The following is a 21,516-nucleotide window of genomic DNA, read 5'->3' as shown; positions in this document are numbered from 1 at the left end:
CATGGAAGTGTTTTCTCTTAATTGACGAGCTAAGTCATTAATGGCGGGGAAAGAGTTAAAAACTAAACTAAAATGCCACGTGCAAGTGGATGGAGCATTTTTGTATTAGATTAAGCATTTAGGACGATATGCCTGTCAGAAAACGTACAAATAAAGATCATTCTAGATCTTTAATGACTATTAAGAGCGATGAGATGCTAGATGAGGGCGTAATGAACTTATTTTTATGAAAACATCAATTTCCACCAAAATCAACTTATACTTTCTTTTGACTTACTCACTTCATTCTTCTGCTGTCACAGGTTTGATATCTCACAACACTTATTTCAGTGATATCTGTCAGGTGAAACAGATCCACCATGATGTAATCATTGATGATGTTGTATTGGTCAGATACAGGAGATGTGATGATACCTCAGTCCTCAGACTCTTTAATAAAACGTGCACGATTGCCAAAGTAAAACATTTATCACATTTGGATGTTTTTATCGAGCGCATGCTGCTATAGTTTAAAGATTTGTGAGGAAATCTTACACGTCTTACACATAAACACACCTTGTCGATATTATATATCAAGATAAATATACAAGCAGACGGTCATTATTACTCAAGCCGAAGGTCGTCTGTCACCCTGAGAGGGTTTATTGTGCAAAAACAAATCACAAACTTATTACACAATGCTTACCACATAACAAAATACATAAAACTATTCATAACATAAGAAGTGAAGGAGTGTGCATTGAGAGGAGACACAAGAAACCAATGAAATACCCAGCTAACACTTTCTGCTTTACAGAACATTCACAAAATGCACTGGAAAAATAAAAAGTTGACATAACTTAAATGTTCAAGGCAACTTGCTGCACAGCTTTTTTGAGTTTACTCAACTCTTGGATGATGTCAACTTGGAGTAATGAATGGAGTAATGTCAACTTAACCAACAAGTTGAACCAACTTAAACTGATTAGGCAATAAGCAAATTTCTGTGCTCAACTAGTGACTAAGTTGGGTAAAGAGTCATTTATTATTTGGTTCCCAAAAATAACCAAAATGAAACAAAAAAACTGACTTTCTGTGTTTGCTGATAATAATAAAATGTACAATATATGAATCAAAGAATCACAGTTTGAAGCTCTTAACAGATCAAGTCCAGATATACATACATACAAAAGCATCATGTGTGTGACACAACTTTTACCTTAAGCTAGAGCCGCACCAAAAGATTTTTTAAATCTTATCAGATTTTTAAAATGTGAGAGACCACAAAAAATGTATGATTTAACACTTTTGTTCCTATAGTTTGTGAAGTGTCGCTATGTGGTCATGACAGCACATCACGTACCATCAGATCACAAACAATCTGAGTCTCCTCTGAAAACACAGAAAATCTCGATGTCTCTCGTGGCCAAACGTGACTTCACAGTCAACAAACATGGTGAACAACGGGCATAAAGAAATGGCATTAATACAAGGGACTGCTTTTTTACATCTCTGACCTCAGGAAAATCTGATAAGATAATCGGTTCAACCACAAAGACTATCTGGACCTTACCTTGGATTGTCGTAAGTGAAAAAATCGGCCCAAATTCAGCTCGCTTTTTTTGGTGTGTACAGGGTTTAAATGGAAAATTAGCCCTATAAAGCCAAACAGTTACTTCCAGAACTCAAGACATTAACATGTAAATGTAGGGTAAAAAAATCACAGGTGAGAGCAGTCACACAAGCAGCTAGCCACAAAAATCCTTTAGAGATCATTTGCTTTCAATGTAACAATGCAAAACTATTATGTGACAGCAGACACTATTCACACTGAGTTAACAAAGTTAACATTGGATGTTAGATGTCTCCTTAGAGATAAATGTATGCATTGAGAACGCACACAAGTAACCTAATCAACAACTAAAAGAGACATAAAAGTTAATGATTTGTAAATTCCCACACAAACACAGCTTGAGTTTGAGAGATGTCACAGTCTGAATGAACTCATATCTACACATGTTGTTTAATGTTTGCTGAGTTTTGGTTCTTACCTGGAGTTTGTTGTATCACCATGTCTGAGAGATCCTGCAGGTGAACGAAGAGCACCAGACCTCCAACCGCAAACAGCAGCAGGAAACAGAACGGACAGGGCAGCTTACAGACGGACACCCGTAACCTCCGTCGACCTCGAAGAACATCAACCATCTTACAATCGATGAAGAACATCACAGCTCAGTGTGAAACAGACACCTGCTGACAGACAGACAGTTTGTAAACTCTTCTCATTTCCAAAGTTTCATTTGTGCCAGAACAAAGATTCATGATTCTGATGTCAATCTGGCACCGGTAGAAATAAAGCCATAATAATCTTAAACACATATTCATCAAGTCGGGTTAGTAACCAGTCACAGGGTTTGTACTATAGACCTGAGGTTATGGATATAAGCCAAGGCTTCACTTACATTTTCCTCCAGCACTGTGAATGTTTAAAGGGTGTTTTCTAGAATCATTTGTGTGTGTTGTCAGCTTATGCACATTGTGTTTGTCTATTTTTGTGACCTCAATAAGGATCAGTGGCCAGTTGCATAAAGCACCTTAAAGGAACAGTATGTAAGAAATGTATATGAATCATAAAATGGCCCTGATATGTCACTAGACATTAAGAAATCATTGTCATTTAAAAAGTGGAGTTGCAGCTCTCAACTGATGTTTATGTTGTCATGTTGTGTATTGGCCACTAGTTTGTGATTTCAGTACCAGTTTTAGCCACAAGTTTTGGGATTGCAGTACCAGTTTTGGCCACAATCCTACATACTGTTCCTTTAAGTATGATACTTAAGGGGTATTTTCCCCTTACCTAAGAGAATAACTTAAGGGTGTTGCAAAAAAATAAACGGTTCTCTTAGGTAAGTGTTTCACGACAGCCATCCTGGTTTAACGTTAAAAAAGTCTAGTGTTACCATAAACTCTATAAGCCCAGTCACACAACGGAGGCAAAACGGATAATGGACAAAGAAATTGATAAGCAAAACAAAAAGAGAAAGACAAACTGGACAGAGGATGACAAATGTATACTTCTAGAAGAATATGAATATGGGAAAAGCAATTTTACAAAGCGATCTAAATGTAACTTTGGCAAGAAAACAGGAACAATGGAAGGAAATAATGGAGAAAATCAGTACACGGAATATCGGTGTAAAGACGACAATTGTGGAGGTTATACAAAAATATAAAAACATCTCTGTTGTGGCAAAAAAGGAGAAAAGTCTTTTTAAGAGGGAGTTCAACAAAACTGGTAAGATAAAATTACACTTTAAGTCAGATATATTAGCCACCACACCCCTGCTGCCGTCTAAAGTCACAAAGCACTAACGATAACAAAAGTTTAAGTGCGAACTTAAGGAAAAATTACACTTCAAGTGCTTTATGCAACTGGTCACAGATCACATTTTGAGAGCTGCTTCACCTGTAGCCTGGTAAGTAAATTAATGCTTTGCTTTAAACAAATGCATCTATTTTTAAATGTTTTTAAATGCTATCTTAAGGATTTATTGTATGTGATGACTGTGTACCTGTGGATATGATGAGATGAGAAACATTTTAAGTAATGCTTTTTTTTAAAAAAAACATGGCGCTGTCCGAGTGCTGAAACGCTTCGGCTCTCCGCACGTTTGTAAATTCTTTATCTCTTGTTTGTATTTTTAGAGTACAAACCTTTTCTTGAATATTTGCAAATTATTTTATGAGATTACAATGATTATTTAGGATATTAATATTTACAGCAATTAAAATCCTGCTATTTTTAGAAAATGGGTTTTAAAGGTTTACACTTAAAATAAATGTTAATAAAAATAAAAACATTTTTTTTTAAATATTATTCTTAAACTGGTGGTCTTCTACCTCCGCTTAGTTTTTCAGTTTACAAAGTCCGTCATCTAAATAGGGATTAGACATAGCGCCAGCGCAACTGGCTTTTAAAGGGAATGAGAGCTAAGACTCTCATTGGTTTATTGCATGTTACACCCAAAACACACCCATTACTCATCAGGGAAATATGAACAACCCTTTTTGACTGTGCCTGTCCTTGGGCACACAAACCATTTTTCCCGTCGTTAAATTAGCAAAAGTGGCATCGGACACGCCCATTTAGACAGTGTGCCGCACGCTTTAGAGAATGCGCTTAGATCGTTAAATTTGTCCTTTATGACAAATCACTTCAGTTCAAATCAAAAAACAGTTCATTCCTAGTGGTTCACATACTTTTTCTTTAAGCTTCAGCTTGCTGTGGACTTTAGTCTTGCAACACTAAAATAACCCACAGAGGCGTTGTAAACATGTAAACTGCCCTAAAGGGACTTTTATATAGCAGATAAATAATGCTAAAAGGAAATCATACAAATGTGCAAATTAGCAAACAATGTCATCAACATCAAATTGATCATCAACTATTGAAATATTTTTATTTTTTAATATAAACAGTTTTTCACTTAATGTCTAATGAAAAATCTGAAGCAAAACACGTTGCGAGTATAAGAGCCAAAACTGAAGTAATGAACTCCAAATATCCCATAAAGAAATGAGGAAAGCTGGATCAGACAGACACCAGTAACCTTTAAAGGCTCATATCTGAGGATTACCGCTCTCTAATGAAAGAAATGTTTCATACAAACATCCACCTCAAACTACTGACATCAGGACAATGAGACTATGATGTCTGCTTATTTAATTGTATTAAACTCTAGTCTGTCTGACAGAAAAACATCATTAAATAAACAACATAATATCATTTATATCAGATGTAAAGAGCAGTGTTGAATGTGTTTCTGTGGTAGAGCAAGATTTGTGTTGTGTTTTATTATTGTGTATTTATTATTATTCTTAAACTCATTCGAGATGCAGTCACAGCATGATGCACAGATTACCTGGAAACTACACAATACCATAGTAAAAAAACACCTGAAATACTCTGAATGTGTGTGTGCATGTGTGTGTGAATGCGTGTGTATTTTCAAATACTGTTTTTAAAATTCTAAAAGCATAAAAACAAATTCATATTAAAAAAGAATTTAAAAAAACATCTACAGCATGTGAATTCAACGTTACCTGTCAAAATCATGTTTAATTTTGCATAGAGGAGAGGTGAAGTGTTCCTGCGGAGGCATCCACAGATTAAACCTGTATGCAGGGTGACAGCAGCTGTACTGGTGTGCGTGTAGGCAAGCATGTGCATGTATGTGTGTGTGTGCGTGTGTTCGTGCGTACGTGCGTGTGTGTGTGTGGGTGTGTACACAGCTCTGTATTTTACACACGATTCACATTCAGTGGAATAACTTCAGCCCTGAACATAATCATCTTCATTAGAGTTTAATTGAATTGAGAGCAGGATTTCATTCAGTCACGTCTGTTAATAATAGAAATGCATTGTGTCATAATAAGAGGCTTGTGTTTGTATCCGAGTATTCAGCTTCCAATTGATTTCCGATGCTTTGCTTATTTCAGGACATGTTTAGTTTTATTCAACAAACTGTCTCAAGAAACTCTACATTTCCTAAATGTCTTTCATGCTTTACTGAGAGAGAAAGCTTGTATATTGAATGAATACATTGCAAACAAAATAAAAACATTCAGTAGTATTTTCCTATAAAAACATCTTAAACAAGATAAATTGGTAACACTTTACAATATGGTTGTATTAGTAAATGCATAAACTAACATGAATAAATAAATAGCGATATAGTTTTCTAACATGTATTAATTCTTGTTAATGTTAGTTAATGTCAATTTGGGTTAGTTCATGATGATTATAATGTTAACAGTTACAATGCTTGATTTTATAAATGTATTAGTAAATGCTGAAATGAACATAAACTAACTAATAAATGCTCTATTGTTCATTGTTAGTTTATGTTAGCTAATGCATTAACTATTTGTTAACAAATAAAAGTGTTACCATAAATACATCTGTTTATTACCACATTGATGAATCATGTCAAACAAGATGAAGCACTGCTATTAATAGATTTAAATGCACTAACCGATGAAGAGACAATCCTGGGCTGTGCTTCTATAAAACGGTGTCAGAAAAGAAGAAACGCATGAAGAAAGAATTTGTAGATTTTGGGCCAGATATACTAACAGCTTGCGCCAGCGCAAACCATCATTTTGGCATTAAATAAAGATGTCAGGATTTACTAAAGATGTGCAGTGGATAGTTAGCACTGTAAAGGGGTGGTCTAGTTATTTTTGGTACTGATCTTATTGCATATGCAGGAGTTTCCCTTTCAAACACAAAATTTATGGGAAGAGACGCAACAATTCACGCAACGTAATTTACTAATGTTTGTGCGTGTGATATTACTGATATTTGTGCCATTATTTATAACATGTAACAGTTTATTTGTATTGTTTGCCAAGCCATGCTATTTTTAATTTGCTGGAGGAAATATGAGGAGTCAAAAAAGTGTTTAAAAACTTCATCATTTGTCCTCTGGTTCTTTTCTATGGCTTAATTAGCTGCGATGTCTGTGGTGCTGAACTCAAGCTCATCAGGTGTTAGTGGATCACCTGCACCTCATCAGCTCTGATTATTTGTGACTCTTATTTCATAATATAATATTAATATAATCCTGATGGCACTGAGGAATTTTCCAAGAAATACATGTAAACATAGCCAAAGTAGAGGTCTGGCATACATCTGATGGTTTTTAGTGACTGCAGCTCAGTGGTAAAGCATTACATATAGCTGTGCAAAAAGTCATAGCTTCAAACCTACTTTTGGATAGCAAATCTAGCAAATGCATAGAAGTAAACTATAAATATGTTTCAACTAGCGCTGTTCGATGGTGGGGGAAACTAACATTGCAATGTTTTGTTTTCCCGCGATGTATATTGCGATGTGATAAATACGGGTTGAATCTACCAGATGAGTTAACTTCTGCTTAGCATTTCTTGTATAGACCACATATTTAAAACAGATAATTTTTTGTATTTGTCTCAGCCGTTTAAAATTGTTATCATACTGCAAAACTGGCAAAGGCACCCAAAATAGTTGTACTTTTGAAATAAATGCTCTGGATGTTCTGCGATGTGATTATTGCAGATCTGCACATTGCAATGCTGAAACAATATATTGTGCAGCCCTGTTTTCATCAGGCTACCACACTGCACAGTATTCACATAAAGACAAATGGATTACAGATCTTTACTAGAGACACACAACCCTCTCTGTCCTATCAAAGGTTTTCTTTCTTTCTCACTGGACGACCGACACACACACACACACACACACACAGAAGCAGAAATAACAACACAGGCATCACAGATGAATTAAACTTTGAAAGTGTTTCTGTAAAACCTGACACAGAGGTGTAACCAAACGTTAATTTAGTGCTCGTGTCTCAAACAATCTGTCCTCTGTTATTCGGCAGACCTTGTGTTTTATGGCCGTTTCTCCCACAATCTTCTGATTTACAGTGTTAAATAAATCCACGCCTGTCGTGAGGCGATATAAAAGAGCATCGCTGCAGCTCAACATGACAGATGGATATAGACAGAAATGCTGTTCCACTCTCAACCTGAGATATCAGCTCTTAAACTGACAGAAAAATACGCCAGAAACCTCCTCCCTGCATCTACTGCATCTCTGGCTTTCTGTTTTTATTTATAGCCGACGATGCATCGCACAAACCTCCAGCACGCATACAATTTCAGCTACAACCGAATCAATAAGCTTTGTTTGGTTAATTCTGTTGTGAACAGAGCTGAGCTGTAGACACTACAGACAGAAACACATTGATCAACGCTTTCAATACTGCTTCACATTTGCATTGTTTCATCAGTTTACTGCAGTTCAACTCAACAAATCCTGTCACTTCTTTTCTTATTGTTTATTAAATGGACAATATTATGCCCATTTTTACAAGATGTAATAAAAGTATCAAGTGTACCTAAAATGTGTCTGTGAAGTTTCAACTTAAAATATCCCGCAGATCATTTATTGTAGAATGTCCAATATGACCCTATTTGGTCTGGTGCAACAAAGTGTACCTTTAAATGCAAATAAGCTACTGATTTTGGTTAAAAGTAGATGGCATTCCTGTAAAAACAGTCTGGAACAATAGTATCTTTAGGGCTACATTGTGCTAACAAACACATTTAGAAAAGTTTTTGGGTAAAATTAACCAGTCAGTCAGTGGCCGTGGGTGGGGCTTTATCAGTGTGACATCACATTAACAAGAGAATCAAAACAGCAGGTCTAATGAGACTACTTTGATTTAATGAGGATTAAAAAGGGCACGACTGTAGTTTCATTGTAGGGTGGTTGTGTTCACACACTGCCAACACACATTTATGTCCAAACACCTTGTCAAAGTGGATTTTGCATAATAGGTGCCCTTTAAGTAAAAGAGGAAACTCAATGTTCAAAGTCTCTGTGATATTCTTCTGTAGTTATGTAGGACATCGGACAACATCATACTCTTCATTGACTTTCTCACACCTAAATAAAAAAACATCTTCAAATCTAAAACAAGAGAGGTGAACTGATGTGACCTCTGTATTTGAGTGTTGCGTTTTGCTGATAAAAGCGTTTTATGAAATGAGGTCTCTTTACACACAGATCTGTATCGGCTGCGGTATTATTGAAGGGAGATATACTGTTACACTGCATCAAGGATTATGTTTAATCAACTATATTTTAACTAGTTCATTCAATTAATTTTCCACAAAATTAGTTCAGTACAACAAGAATTGAATAAGTTCATTTAAACAATTCATCTTTTGTTGCACCAACTTAAAAAAGTACATCTTGTTCAGTTAAGGAAAACATTTCCACACACTTAGTTCTGGTTTGTTCAACAAGGACAGAACAAGTTAATTCGGTAACACTTTACCCTTCATAATCATCACATGACATTTGTCATGAACATAAAGGAGATTTGTATGCATGTTTATGACAACTGTCATTAAGTGGCATTCACTCAATTACGTCATTTTTTATGCAAAGATGGCATTGTTTGAGATGTCTTTTGTCTTTGTGACCAATAAACCATAACTTGTCATGACACTTTTACATTACAAAGACAACATAACTTGTCATAAATCTGTCTCAAACATAGCAAATTAATTATCAAACTTAAGAAACTACCTAGCTTTAACTTTATTCATGACGCTGTTATAAAAGTATTTGACAGAGTATAACCCTTTTATAACGACAAATTCAATTTGTATCACTGGTAAAAAGTAAAATATTCATGACACAATTATAATTGCCTCATTGGCCAATGTCTAAACCAACCACATCAGTTTAATGTAATGCTAACCCATAAAGCTAGGTATGTCTTTGATCATTAATCTGCTGTGTCATTGTTATGACAGATTTATGACAAGTTATGTTGTCTTTGTAATGTCAAATTGTCATGACAGATCCACGCCCCAGTAAGTACAATCAACAAAAATCATTAATGCAGTCTCAACACAAAATAAATAAATTAACGTAATTTTTTAAAAATTAAGTGGGTTGAACATGGTAAAATTAGGTTGAGACAAAAAATTTAAATTGTGTTGTATTAAACTGTTTCAGTTGGACAAAGCACAAATGTGAGTGTTGTTGCACCCAAAAACAAAAAATCACAACCCACAAAACAATGAATTAAGCAATCAGACTCACAAGCAACCAAACATATGGGCAAAAAAGTCCCATAAACTTAAAATCAAAGAAAAATTCAAGACATAACTCAGGACCAGAACATCTCAGGATGAACTGCATAGCAACACCTTGACAACCACAAATAAGATCCCAGCATCACAGCAGTAAGGTAAGCATTGTTTCTTTATAATGTATGAATCCAGATTATCTCTATCATACAGCATTAACCAATTTTTTTAATGAAGTTTTATCTTTAAGACCTTGAAACATTAATGTTTGCTTTAAATGATTTCCATTCATTTCACATTCAGAAGAACTACAGTGCACATTCTTCTTTGTAAAGGTTTGACTTTGTTGATATTTGGTACATTCACACGGGGCGTAAGCGTTAACGCTTCTCATTTATTTTAAATGGGTGACGTCATGCGTTGCCAAACTGAATTGTGTATCCGTCGACGTTGCGTCACTGTCGTTGCTCGCGACAGAAGCTGAACATTTCTCAACTTTTCAAGCGCCAATGCATGCGTCAGCCAATCAGATTGCTTTATGCAAATAACCTAGTGCGAGCCTAATATGTTTATGCAAGACCAGAGCATGTGTTGCGGCCACTGTGATTGGCTGTTGGCCACGCTTCAGACAAGCATTCCATCAAGCGTTAACGCTTTTGCCCCGTGTTAATGTACAGTTACTGTTAAAGGCAGGGTGCATGATCTTTGAAAGCCAATGTTGATATTTGAAATCACCTAAAACAAACACGCCCCTACCCCAATAAAACCTGGACCTTCTTTTGATAGACCCGCCCCACACATACGCAACCAAGGCAACGATGCCAGTAAGTAGACACGCTTGGCCCTCTTCCAAAGTGTTTTTCAAAAATCATGCACCCCGCCTTTAAACAGCATTGTGTTTATCTCAATTACACAACAACTCTTCAACTCAACTCTTCAGTTCTGCCCCAGCATCAGCACATCAATGCAATGAGTTCATCTATAAAACTAAAGGAAAAGAGGAGCACTTTATATTTGGTCAGTGGTGGTGACCCAGATACTGTGCCTCTCTATAGCCCTCTCATGTCCTCTGGGATTGATGATACAATAATATCTACTGTTAGTCCAGCACCGCTCTTATTGATTCATTCTCTCATAGTCTGATTCTATTGTTTCCTGAATGTTATAATACTCACAATTCCCTGAAACCAACATAAAGCTAAACAATCGATGAAATCAAGAAACAAGCTTCATGATAGAAAATAAACTCTGCACCCTTTAAAGACCGAGTGCTCTCCTTCTGAGTTCACGTACTTAGAAGGTTGCAGCCTTCGAATTAGGACACAGCTACAGTATACATACACACAGAGCTACTCTTTAAAGTCTGTGAATAGAGAAAGATCATCTTTGTCTGCAGAATGATGTATTTACAGCAACTATCCGCAGCAGGTGTAAAGAGATGATGAATGAATTATGTTTCTGTGCACTAATAGCGTTTATCATAATAAGATTCACAATCACAACCTCACAGGACTGGAATCAGCAAAACTCAAACCGATTAAACTCCCATAAAACAGATTAGATGAGAGAATCACAATTACAGTATGTTCATTTCATTATAAAGAATAAATCAAGTAGTGGAAATAAAGCATGATGCCATTACAATCCTTCATTGGCGCTTTATAAAATCAGTGTAAATGAAAGGTAAATCACATGAAAACAGAGTACTGATGCAGTACACATCTGCCAAAACTGATCAAAACACATCTGATAAAGAAACAAAATGAGTTTGCATAGCATATACTGTAGTGCTTGAGTACAAGACTAAAAACTGAAAATACAACAAGGCCTGAAATGTAATGAATTATTAATGACTGACTTACATTCATTTGCCAAAAACCCTAAAACAACTTCCTCCTTTCTCTCCCATTCTGAAGGAATTTAAACAAATCAAATGATACATCGTCATATAAATGAACAACCTGTTGATCTGGTCTGTTGAATTCTTTCAGGAATGTTAAACTTGGCAGCACATCGACATTTCCAGTTTGGTAAAAATAGGCCTCATAAATCAGAACGTGTCAGTGGCATGGGCTCGGTGTTGGCATGCATCAGAAGGGATTTCTAAATTACAATCCAGTGGCCCGGTGCCAATCTCATGAGTCAATATGAAGCACGGCCTGTCCGTGCCAAGTGTACATCCACAATAGAGACGTGTGCTTGCGCTCACACTCTTTCTGTGCTGCCCGGAGGCGACAAAGCCAGAGGATGCTTGACTTTAAGAGGATTCGCTTGACTTTAGTGTGATCATGAATTCTAATGTGAGCACATTAAATATTAATATGATAAACCCCAAATATCTTCTGTCTTCACATTCTGTCTAACATCTTAATTAATGCATTTAATTAAATTCAGATTCTTTAAAAACCAAGAACACATCAAGCTCACATCCCCTCTAACTATCAAAGACAAAAGACGCAGAAATTATGATGTATAATTTATCCATCTACATATACAACCCCAAATCAGAAAAAGTTGGGACACTGTAGAATTTGTGAGTAAAAAAGTAATGGAATAATTTACAAATCTCATGAACTTATATTTTATTCACAGTAGATTATAGATAACATATCAAATGTTGAAAGTAAGATATTTTTAAGATAATTTTGAAATGTCATTATTTTGTATTTCATGAGAGCTACACATTCCAAAAAAAGTTGGGACAGGTAGCAATAAGAGGCCAGAAAATTTAAATGTACATATAAGGAACAGTTGAAGGACCAATTTGCAGCTTATTAGGTCAATTGGCAACATGATTGGGTATAAAAAGAGCCTCTCAGAGTGGCAGTGTCTCTCAGAGGTCAAGATGGGCAGAGAATCACCAATTCCCCCAATGCTGCAGCGAAAAATAGTTTTCTGAGTTTCTCAGAGAAAAATTGCAAAGAGATTGAAGCTATCATCATCTACAGTGCATAATACCATTCAAAGATTCAGAGAATCTGGAACAATCTCTGTGCGTAAGGGTCAAGGCTGGAAAACCATACCGGATGCCCGTGATCTTCGGGCCCTTAGACGGCACTGCATCACATACAGGAATGCTACTGTAGTGGAAATCATAACATGGGCTCTGGAATACTTCCAGAAAACATTGTCAGTGAACACAATCCACCGTGTCACTCGCTGTTGCCAGCTAAAACTCTGTAGGTCAAACAAGAAGCCGTATCTAAACATGATCCAGAAGCACAGGCGTTTTCTCTGGGCAAGACTCATTTAAAATGGACTTTGGCAAAGTGGAAAACTGTTCTGTGGTCCAACAAATCAAAATTTGAAGTTCTTTTTGGAAAACTGGGATGCCATTTCATACGGACTAAAGAGGACAATGACAACCCAAGTTGTTATTAGCGCTCTTTTCAGAAGCGTGCATCTCTGATGGTTTGGAGTTGTATGAATGCCTGTGTCATGGGCAGCTTACACATCTGGAGAGGCACCATCAATGCTGAAAGGTTTATCCAAGTTCTAGATACATATGATTCCATTCAGACGTCGTCTCTATAAGGGAAGACCTTGCATTTTCCAACATGACAATGGCAGACCACATACTGCATCAATTACAACATCAAGACTGCGTAGAAGAAGGATCTGAGTACTGAAATGGCCAGCCTGCGGTCCAGATCTTTCACCCACAGAAAACATTTGGTGCATCATAAAGAGGAAGATGCGACAAAGAAGACCTAAGACAGTTGAGCAACTAGAAGCCTGTATTAGACACGAATTATAACATTCCTATTCCTAAACATTAGTCCTCCTTCAACTGTTCCTTATATGTACATTTAACTTTTCTGGCCTCTTTTTGCTACCTGTCCCAACTTTTTTTGGAATGTGTAGCTCTCATGACATCCAAAATGAGCCAATGTTTGGCATGACAATTCAAAATGTATTTATCTATCCATATATCTATCTATCCACCTACCCATCTATTTATCTACCCATCTATCCACCTATCTACCCACCTAACCATCTATCTGCCTACCCATCTATCCACATACCCATTAGTGTTATAGTTAAGACCACCTAAACCGAGACCAAGTCATGACCAAGACCAAGACAGGCCGAGACCGAGACAAGACCAAGACTTTAAAGGGTCAAGACCAAGTCAAGACCGAGACCAAGACAAGCCGAGACCAAGTCAAGACCAAAACCAGTGCACTTCACTGCATTAAAACACTTATGATAAAATGTGGAATATGCATATGATTAGGCACTTCTTGTGTGTGTGTGTGTGTGTGTGTGTGTGTGTCGCTCTCCTGGTTTTGCCAAGTGGTTGATGTCCTCAGGGCAACATTATGTAGACCCTGGGACATTATTTCAATCAACCAATCAGATTTCAGAATTAAGTTTACAGTTTGTTTTAAGTTTAAACTTGCAACAAGGATTAGCTGTTTCTAGACCATTGTTTTTCACTTTTTATGTCCCTCTGATTTTAGGGTTTGGTTATGGTTAGGGTTGGGGTTTGGGGTGGGTTTAGGTTTTATTTAGAAAAATGTTGTCCTTGGGTCAACACAATATGTTGCCCTGAGGACATCTCTCACTTGGCAAAATCAGTCCGAGCACACACACACACACACACACACACACACACACACACACACACACACACACACACACACACGCACACGCGCACGCGCACGCGCACACACACACACACACACACACACACACACACACACACACACACACACACACACACACACACACACACACACACATTCTGGTTTCCATGTTTTGTGGGGACATTCCATAGACGTAATGCATTTTATACTTCACAAACTGTATATTCTATTCCCCTTACCTACCCCATTCTCTAACCCCAACCATCACAGAAACCCTTCTACTACTTCACATTTTCAAGAAACATCATTCTGTTTGATTTATAAGCTTGTTTCCTCCTGGGGACATCAAAATGTCCCCACAAGGTCACAAAAACACTGGTATTCCTATCTTTGTGGGGACAATTGGTCCCCCCAACGTGATAATTACCAGGTACACACACACACGCGCTCGGACTGATTTTGCCAAGTGAGAGATGTCCTCAGGGCAACATATTGTGTTGACCCAAGGACAACATTTTTCTAAATAAAACCTAAACCCACCCCAAACCCCAACCCTAACCATAACCAAACCCTAAAATCAGAGGGACATAAAAAGTGAAAAACAATGGTCTAGAAACAGCTAATCCTTGTTGCAAGTTTAAACTTAAAACAAACTGTAAACTTAATTCTGAAATCTGATTGGTTGATTGAAATAATGTCCCAGGGTCTACATAATGTTGCCCTGAGGACATCAACCACTTGGCAAAATCAGGAGAGCGGTGTGTGTATGCCATCAGAGAAGTTGATAAAATAATCAAAGGCATTGCAGATATGTGTGAATTTATCTTTGTCTAAACAAATACAAGTGAACAAACACTAAAGAGCTGAAATCAACTTAACCATTTATTCTGATCTGTCTTTACATGGCTTGCCATCCACTTAACACAATGCAGGTGTTTTTAGTAATAAAATTAGAAAAATTGTCATTATTGGGAGAAACTTAAACAATGTTTTAACAATGCCAACATCATATGCCAAACCTGAATAAACTGCATACAATTAATGATAAATAAAGTTGTGATGTGCCATCAGTTGTGGTCTTGTTGTGGACGAGACCGAGTAAAAATGCGGTCGATTCTGAGACGAGACCAAGACCTTTAAAAAGTGGACTACAACACTACTACCCATCTATCTCCCTATCCATCTCCCTACCCATCTATCTATCTTTCTATCTATCTACCCATATATCCACCTACCCATCTATCTATCCACCTAACCATCTATCTACCTACCCATCTATCCACTAACCTATCTATCTATCTACCCATCTTTCTACAGTATCATCTATCATTTGGATGGATGGATGGATAGATAGATAAATGCAATCACTTAGTTTGTAGTATGTTTATATATTTGCTCTGGCACACAACAGACAAATCAAAATTTGCATACCGATGTGACAGATACTTCCAGTAGGTCAGTGTCATTGAGTGTCATTGTGGTTTTGTTTGCTCTGAGAACAAACAACTGTGTGTGAATACAAAAAAAATGAAAAAATCACAAAACGTCTGCCTGTTCTTTTATTTTAGGGAATCAAACAGAATTTCTCTTTTCAGATTTTCACATGTTATGTGTCTGTACTCGTGTGTATACAGTATGTGTTTGTTTGTTTGTGTGTTTGCAGCGCAGCATCAGCAGGGGTAAAATAACTCTTCTCTGCACGACTTCACGCTCTCTCTCTCTCTTACTTCTGCCACTGTAATTTTGCAGTACACACCCCATCAAAATCACAGTTTCAGGGCGGGCGACTCCACTCCTGGTTAAACTGCTTTTCATTACACCCGACACCTCACAGGTTACCAGAACAGAAGAACAAGTGGGCCACCACCACAATCATCTGTCATCTGCTCAGGAGACCTTTTAAGACCACAGTAATCCATTACCATCATAATTCACCATCACACCGGGCCTGTAGTATAACACCGACTAAAGGTCCACCGTAAAGAGAGGACTGACGTTCAGTTCTGTTTAAATGCATTTACATGACATTCATTTTCATAAAAGATGCTTAACGCTGAAGCTTTTTTACACAAAATATATATTATGGTGCTTCAAACATAAAATGAGGATAAATAATAATGCAGATATCATTATCTTGTATTATTCAAACTCATCTTACAATACTGCATGTAAAATAAGAAACAAGACACATTTATCTAGACTGTGACATTTGAATCAGACGGTGACACATTGATGCAAATATATAAACCCTGCTTTGTAGTGTACTGTAAACTATAATCTGTATTTTAGGAACATAACACCACACATTGTCCCATTATATCCAATCATCATACTAAAACATAGCATAGACAAAAGATATAAGAGAAAATACCAACAGAAAGATATCTTACATTCTGGTGAAATGTTGGTTGCTTTGTTTTATATTTGTGTACTATAAATACATGCATATGAACAGAGGTTAAATTTGCAGTGTATATAGTGTATACGGTTATCAACAACTCATATTCATGCACATACAGCATCTATAAACCCATCTGAGTCCTGACTAACACCATGTTGTTCTCGCACCACATACAATAGCCGCCATCTGAAGGCCACACGTGTTTACACAAGCGGCTCACGTGTGTTACTGACACATGATCAATTCTCACCATTGACCACCTGTAGCCTTGAGGTTTCATTAAATAGTTTTGAAGAGATATGGCAATACTGATACACAAAAATATCCCTGAATGTCTTTCCCTGATGAATCATTAGTATGTACATCAAGACCTGATCATGTATGTGTAACCGTTTAACATGCTCGCTGTAGACTCTAGTGTAATGATGAAATATGTTTTGATTATGTAGACACAAAAGATTTTGTTTTAGGTTCATTTTGTTCATTTACTAAGATAAACAAAATGTAAGGTATAATTGACGATGGGCCTCTCGCCCTGTTTGTTAAAGCAAACATAACTATTACAGAAAGAGCAACATCTATTGTGATAAAAATAACATCTCAAACGTTAAGGACAGGTGTGGTATAACTGATCTTATACCACGGGTCTGTTAAATGCTTTATTTTGATTGGCTGAGAAATGTTTCATGGGTGTTGATTATTTTTCTGTAAACCGCACACCTAACCTGTCAAATATCTTTAAAAATGACACCAGAGCAATGTTTGTGGTAACTGGGGTATAAGAGGAATAATTGACCCAATTATTTGAAAATAATGCACAATAGAAATGTGTTGTGCTGCATTACCACATTGGATGTGCATTACGTTCAAATGCATCAAAGCCCCATCAATGATTCCTTCACTTTGCATGAGAGAGCTTGTGACATGGATGGAAAATGGAGTAAAATTCACCAACAATGCCACTGTGATTCTGGTGTTTAGTAAAAAAAAACACATCAGTTTGTGTGAGCACATTTAACAGAAGCTTGTTCATGAACAGAAAAATAAATCAACATAAATCTCTGTTCTGTTTGTGTGAGCATCAGATAATCACATTTTACACTTTAACATCTCAGTTGCACTGACTGGAGACAATTTCACACATCACATTACTGTCAGCTTATAAACCCTGATAAAGAACTGCTATAGATGATCCTTATGAAGTAAATATAATTCATAATGTGCCATTGAATCTTTCACAGCTGTGAGCATCAGTCAGGTTCAATCATGAGACACTGTTGGATATACTGTATGGAGGACAGATCATCATTACACAAATAATTGCTACACAGGCTCATTGGATTTACACACCTACATATACATTTCTGTATTAACCAGAAATACACATCGCTGCATGTTTGGGTTGGAACGGCCGTGTTCGGCCCTGCAGAACTTCTTGTTTACAGGAAGCAGAATGGCGACTTACAGATGTATTTTGATCAGTCATTACTCTACCTTTTGTATGTTTGTTTTAGTTGGCTGTGTTTTATTTAAATTAAACCGCAAGGACAGCATAACTCACTTACAGTAGGCATGCCATGATTTTGAACACATTTGACTATAAATAAATACCAAATGGCACAAATATACTTAACAAACACAAGCAGGTTTTCCCTTTCGAAAATTATCAGTTTTACTGCAGTTAAAAAAAAACATGGTTTTGCTAATAGTAATCAATACACAAAAAACATGGTAACTACATTTTTACTACAAACAAAAAACATGTAAAAAATTATAAGTCATTTCAACTTATTTATCTTGACAGTTGCTACAACCTATAAAATGAAGTTGACCTATTTTAACTATTTTATAAATTATAACAACTCCTTGTCTCAAGTCAAGATAAATAATAGTAAGTTAAAGGCATAGTTCACCCAAAAATAAAAAATAAACATAATCTTCTCATCCTCGTGTTATTTTAAACCTGAAGGAATTTCTTTTTTCTGATGAACTCAAAATAAGATATTTCGATAAATTATGTTATCACACAGTTGATGGTACCCATTGAATTTCATCATATTTGTTTTTCCTACTATGGAAGTCTATGGGTACCATCAGCTGTGTGTTTACCATAATTTATCAAACTATCTTTTTCAACATTTATCACAATACTTTCATAATATTTGATTTCCTACTATGGAAGTAAATGGTTACAATTAGCTGTGTACAATCTTTTATCAAAATATCTTTTCGTGTTCATCAGAATAAAAAAAAATCATTTTTAAAAATAACATTAGGATGAGAAAAATGCAGTCAGAATTTAAATTTTTGGGTGAACCATCCCTTTACAATGACTTGTAAATCATTGAACAAAAAAAATTAAGACAGAAAATAATGTTTTACAGTGCATCATTTTTGTAAGGGCTCATTTGTGTTTGCTTCGTAACTTTGAAAAATCCAGCATTAAAATAGAGGAAAATCAAACACCTCTAGTGGACATTTTTTATTGAAAGATGCAGTCATCTATAACTGGAGCAACGCATGTGTAACATTGGGATGAAGGCAGAGGGAGACAGCAGATCCATACGCAAGCAAACTTTAATAAATAAACTTAAAACAAAGAAGTCAAAACAGCTAACAAAATAATCCTGATTAAGGACAATTGAAACACAAGGCCTTTATATACTGTACTGTATGCATACACACATAGTAATCAGGGATGATAGGACACACCTGTGAAACAATTAACACAACGACTAATGAACAAAAGGACTACAACAAACTACAAAACATGGCAGACAGAGCAGAACTTCAAAATAAGAGACATGGACTGGAGAAACACAAGACAAGACTGTGACAGTATTTTATGCAGAAAATGTGAGTGAGCCTGGGATGGATTTGATTTCTTTTACCATTGTATTGAGTTATCTTACAATCGTTTGGTAGGCCTAAGCCACATAGAAAGCAGCAGATTTATAGGATAAATAACAAACAAAGGAAGTTTAGGATTATGATATTTTGTGAATGTCAAACTCATGCTATCACACATTAACAGCACATCAATCGATCAACGTCTTTACATTAGTGACTTGACTAAGTCTTTATAAACCCAAGAACATGCGGCCATTAGCATTCCTATTAATCTTCATTTTTGGAGACAAATCACCTGAGTCAACAATGTCATGTTATTAATCTTTTGGAGCCATGACACGGCTTAAGCCTTTCATATGGATAAAAATACTTTACCCTACAGAATGACTTTGTTATGGGATCTACTAGCAGGTGCGAACCAGACCATAATGACCAGTCAAATCTTCACTTACTGAGCTTAGCATTCATGAGCATCTAATAGCCATCCAAACACAACCGAGACTCCAGACATCCAGGCTAAAACAAGTTTATGCTGGCTGTGAACATGTAATAGACGTCTCACCGTGGCCCAAAAATAAATTAAATAAAATTACACAGATTTTATATGCATTTATTTCACAAAACTTTTTAAAGATGTAAAGCTAATCTTTGGTGTCCCCAAAGTACATAAGTAAAGTAGGGCTGCAGCTATCGATTCTTTTTGTAATCGATTAATCTAGCACTGAATCGATCGATTAATCGAGGAATCGGATACAAATTTTGTTTGTGTTTTTAAACAACCAAAACAAATAATGCATAACAAAAATGACGTGGCTGTAAAATGTTCAAGCATTTGGCTTTTATTTCTAAAAAAACCCAGAGGTATTTGGCTCCAAAAAATAAGCCTATTAATTTCAAAGTTTATAAGTGCCAGTGCCAACAATTAAGCACTTTAATTTATTAATATGCATAACAGGTTTCATGCTGTAATCTAGCACTGACATCAAAGTAAATATCTGGTTTATGTACATTTCTACACCTGCAGCATTTACCATTAGGCTACTAACATGTAATATATCATTTCTGGGGTGCGCCTATTTGCTATGGTAACAACCTGTGTGTGTGCGCGCGCACGTGCACCTGTGTTTCTGTGTGCACGCGTGCTGTGCTTGAGGAAGAGTGACACCCCAGTCAGACGTTCAGTAGTTGCTTCATTGCATTTTGGTACGGCAGAAATACATTCCTTTTCAATAGAACCCTGCATTTGGTTTGCATCCGTTCGAAAAAAACGCGTTACAACATCACGTCCCGCTGTATACAGTGAATGCATGCAGCTGAAATTATTGTTGCGTGGCTACATAAAAGTTTAAGCATATGTGATGTATTGCGCGATCAGTCTGACTCGCGTAAGAGAGAATAACTTCCTTATGCTAAACTCCAATAAGACAGAGATTATTATTATTGAACAAAATATGTCAGATTACAAGTTGCCCATAAATGATTGCACTGTGGAGCCGTTTTTTTGGTACACACACCTGTAAAGTGCATGCGTGTTTGTGAAGAGGTTCTTTTTTAAGCAATTGAACGTGAATACGAAAACATCAAAGCTAAACATCATATCTAGTCAAACCGCATAACGACATCGCTACAAATACAGTATGGGATTAAAATCAGCGGAAGCTACGTTACCTTGTTTTATCGACGCTTGGTGAAACAGCAGTGGATGTTTTCGGTTCAGATGCTGAATGTAATGATCCCAAACTTTAAACATTCTCTCTCTGCCGTTTATGGACATATTCGCTCCGCCATCGCGCCAACTAAATTCAAAATGTACCACGTGCTATGATGTGCTACCTGAACATTGATCAACGGTCCGTGTGAATCAGATCTCGGCGCGTGTAGTGCGCGTCATAGGAATTTAACAAGGCTTCGAGGCAGAATTTTTGCCTCGAGGAATTTTTTGAATCGAGTAAATCGAGTAACTCGATGAATCGTTTCAGCCCTAAAGTAAAGTTTTAGCTCAAAATACCATATAAATAATGTATGATAGCATATTAAAATCAG

At 36.5% G+C, this 21,516-nt stretch overlaps 1 protein-coding gene across 7 annotated transcripts in view; it reads right to left on the bottom strand.

The window, feature by feature from the left end:
* Positions 1-21,516, bottom strand: part of chst8 (carbohydrate (N-acetylgalactosamine 4-0) sulfotransferase 8) — a 170,858-nt gene that overhangs the window by 134,369 nt on the left and 14,973 nt on the right. For 4 of the 7 annotated variants that reach the window (XM_055173478.2, XM_055173485.2, XM_055173484.2 and 1 more), the window contains exon 2: positions 2,031-2,229. In XM_055173478.2, coding sequence (XP_055029453.2) covers positions 2,031-2,205 — 175 coding nt within the window. In that variant the 5' untranslated portion in view covers positions 2,206-2,229. Of the gene's footprint in view, positions 1-2,030; positions 2,233-5,082; positions 5,222-21,516 lie in introns of those variants that run through there. The other 3 variants (XM_055173479.2, XM_055173481.2, XM_055173480.2) reach the window with 3 other exon arrangements.

Source organism: Misgurnus anguillicaudatus, chromosome 15 (genome assembly GCF_027580225.2).
Source record: "Misgurnus anguillicaudatus chromosome 15, ASM2758022v2, whole genome shotgun sequence".
NCBI lineage: Eukaryota > Metazoa > Chordata > Actinopteri > Cypriniformes > Cobitidae > Misgurnus > Misgurnus anguillicaudatus.
This window is presented reverse-complemented; position numbering and strand designations above follow the sequence as displayed.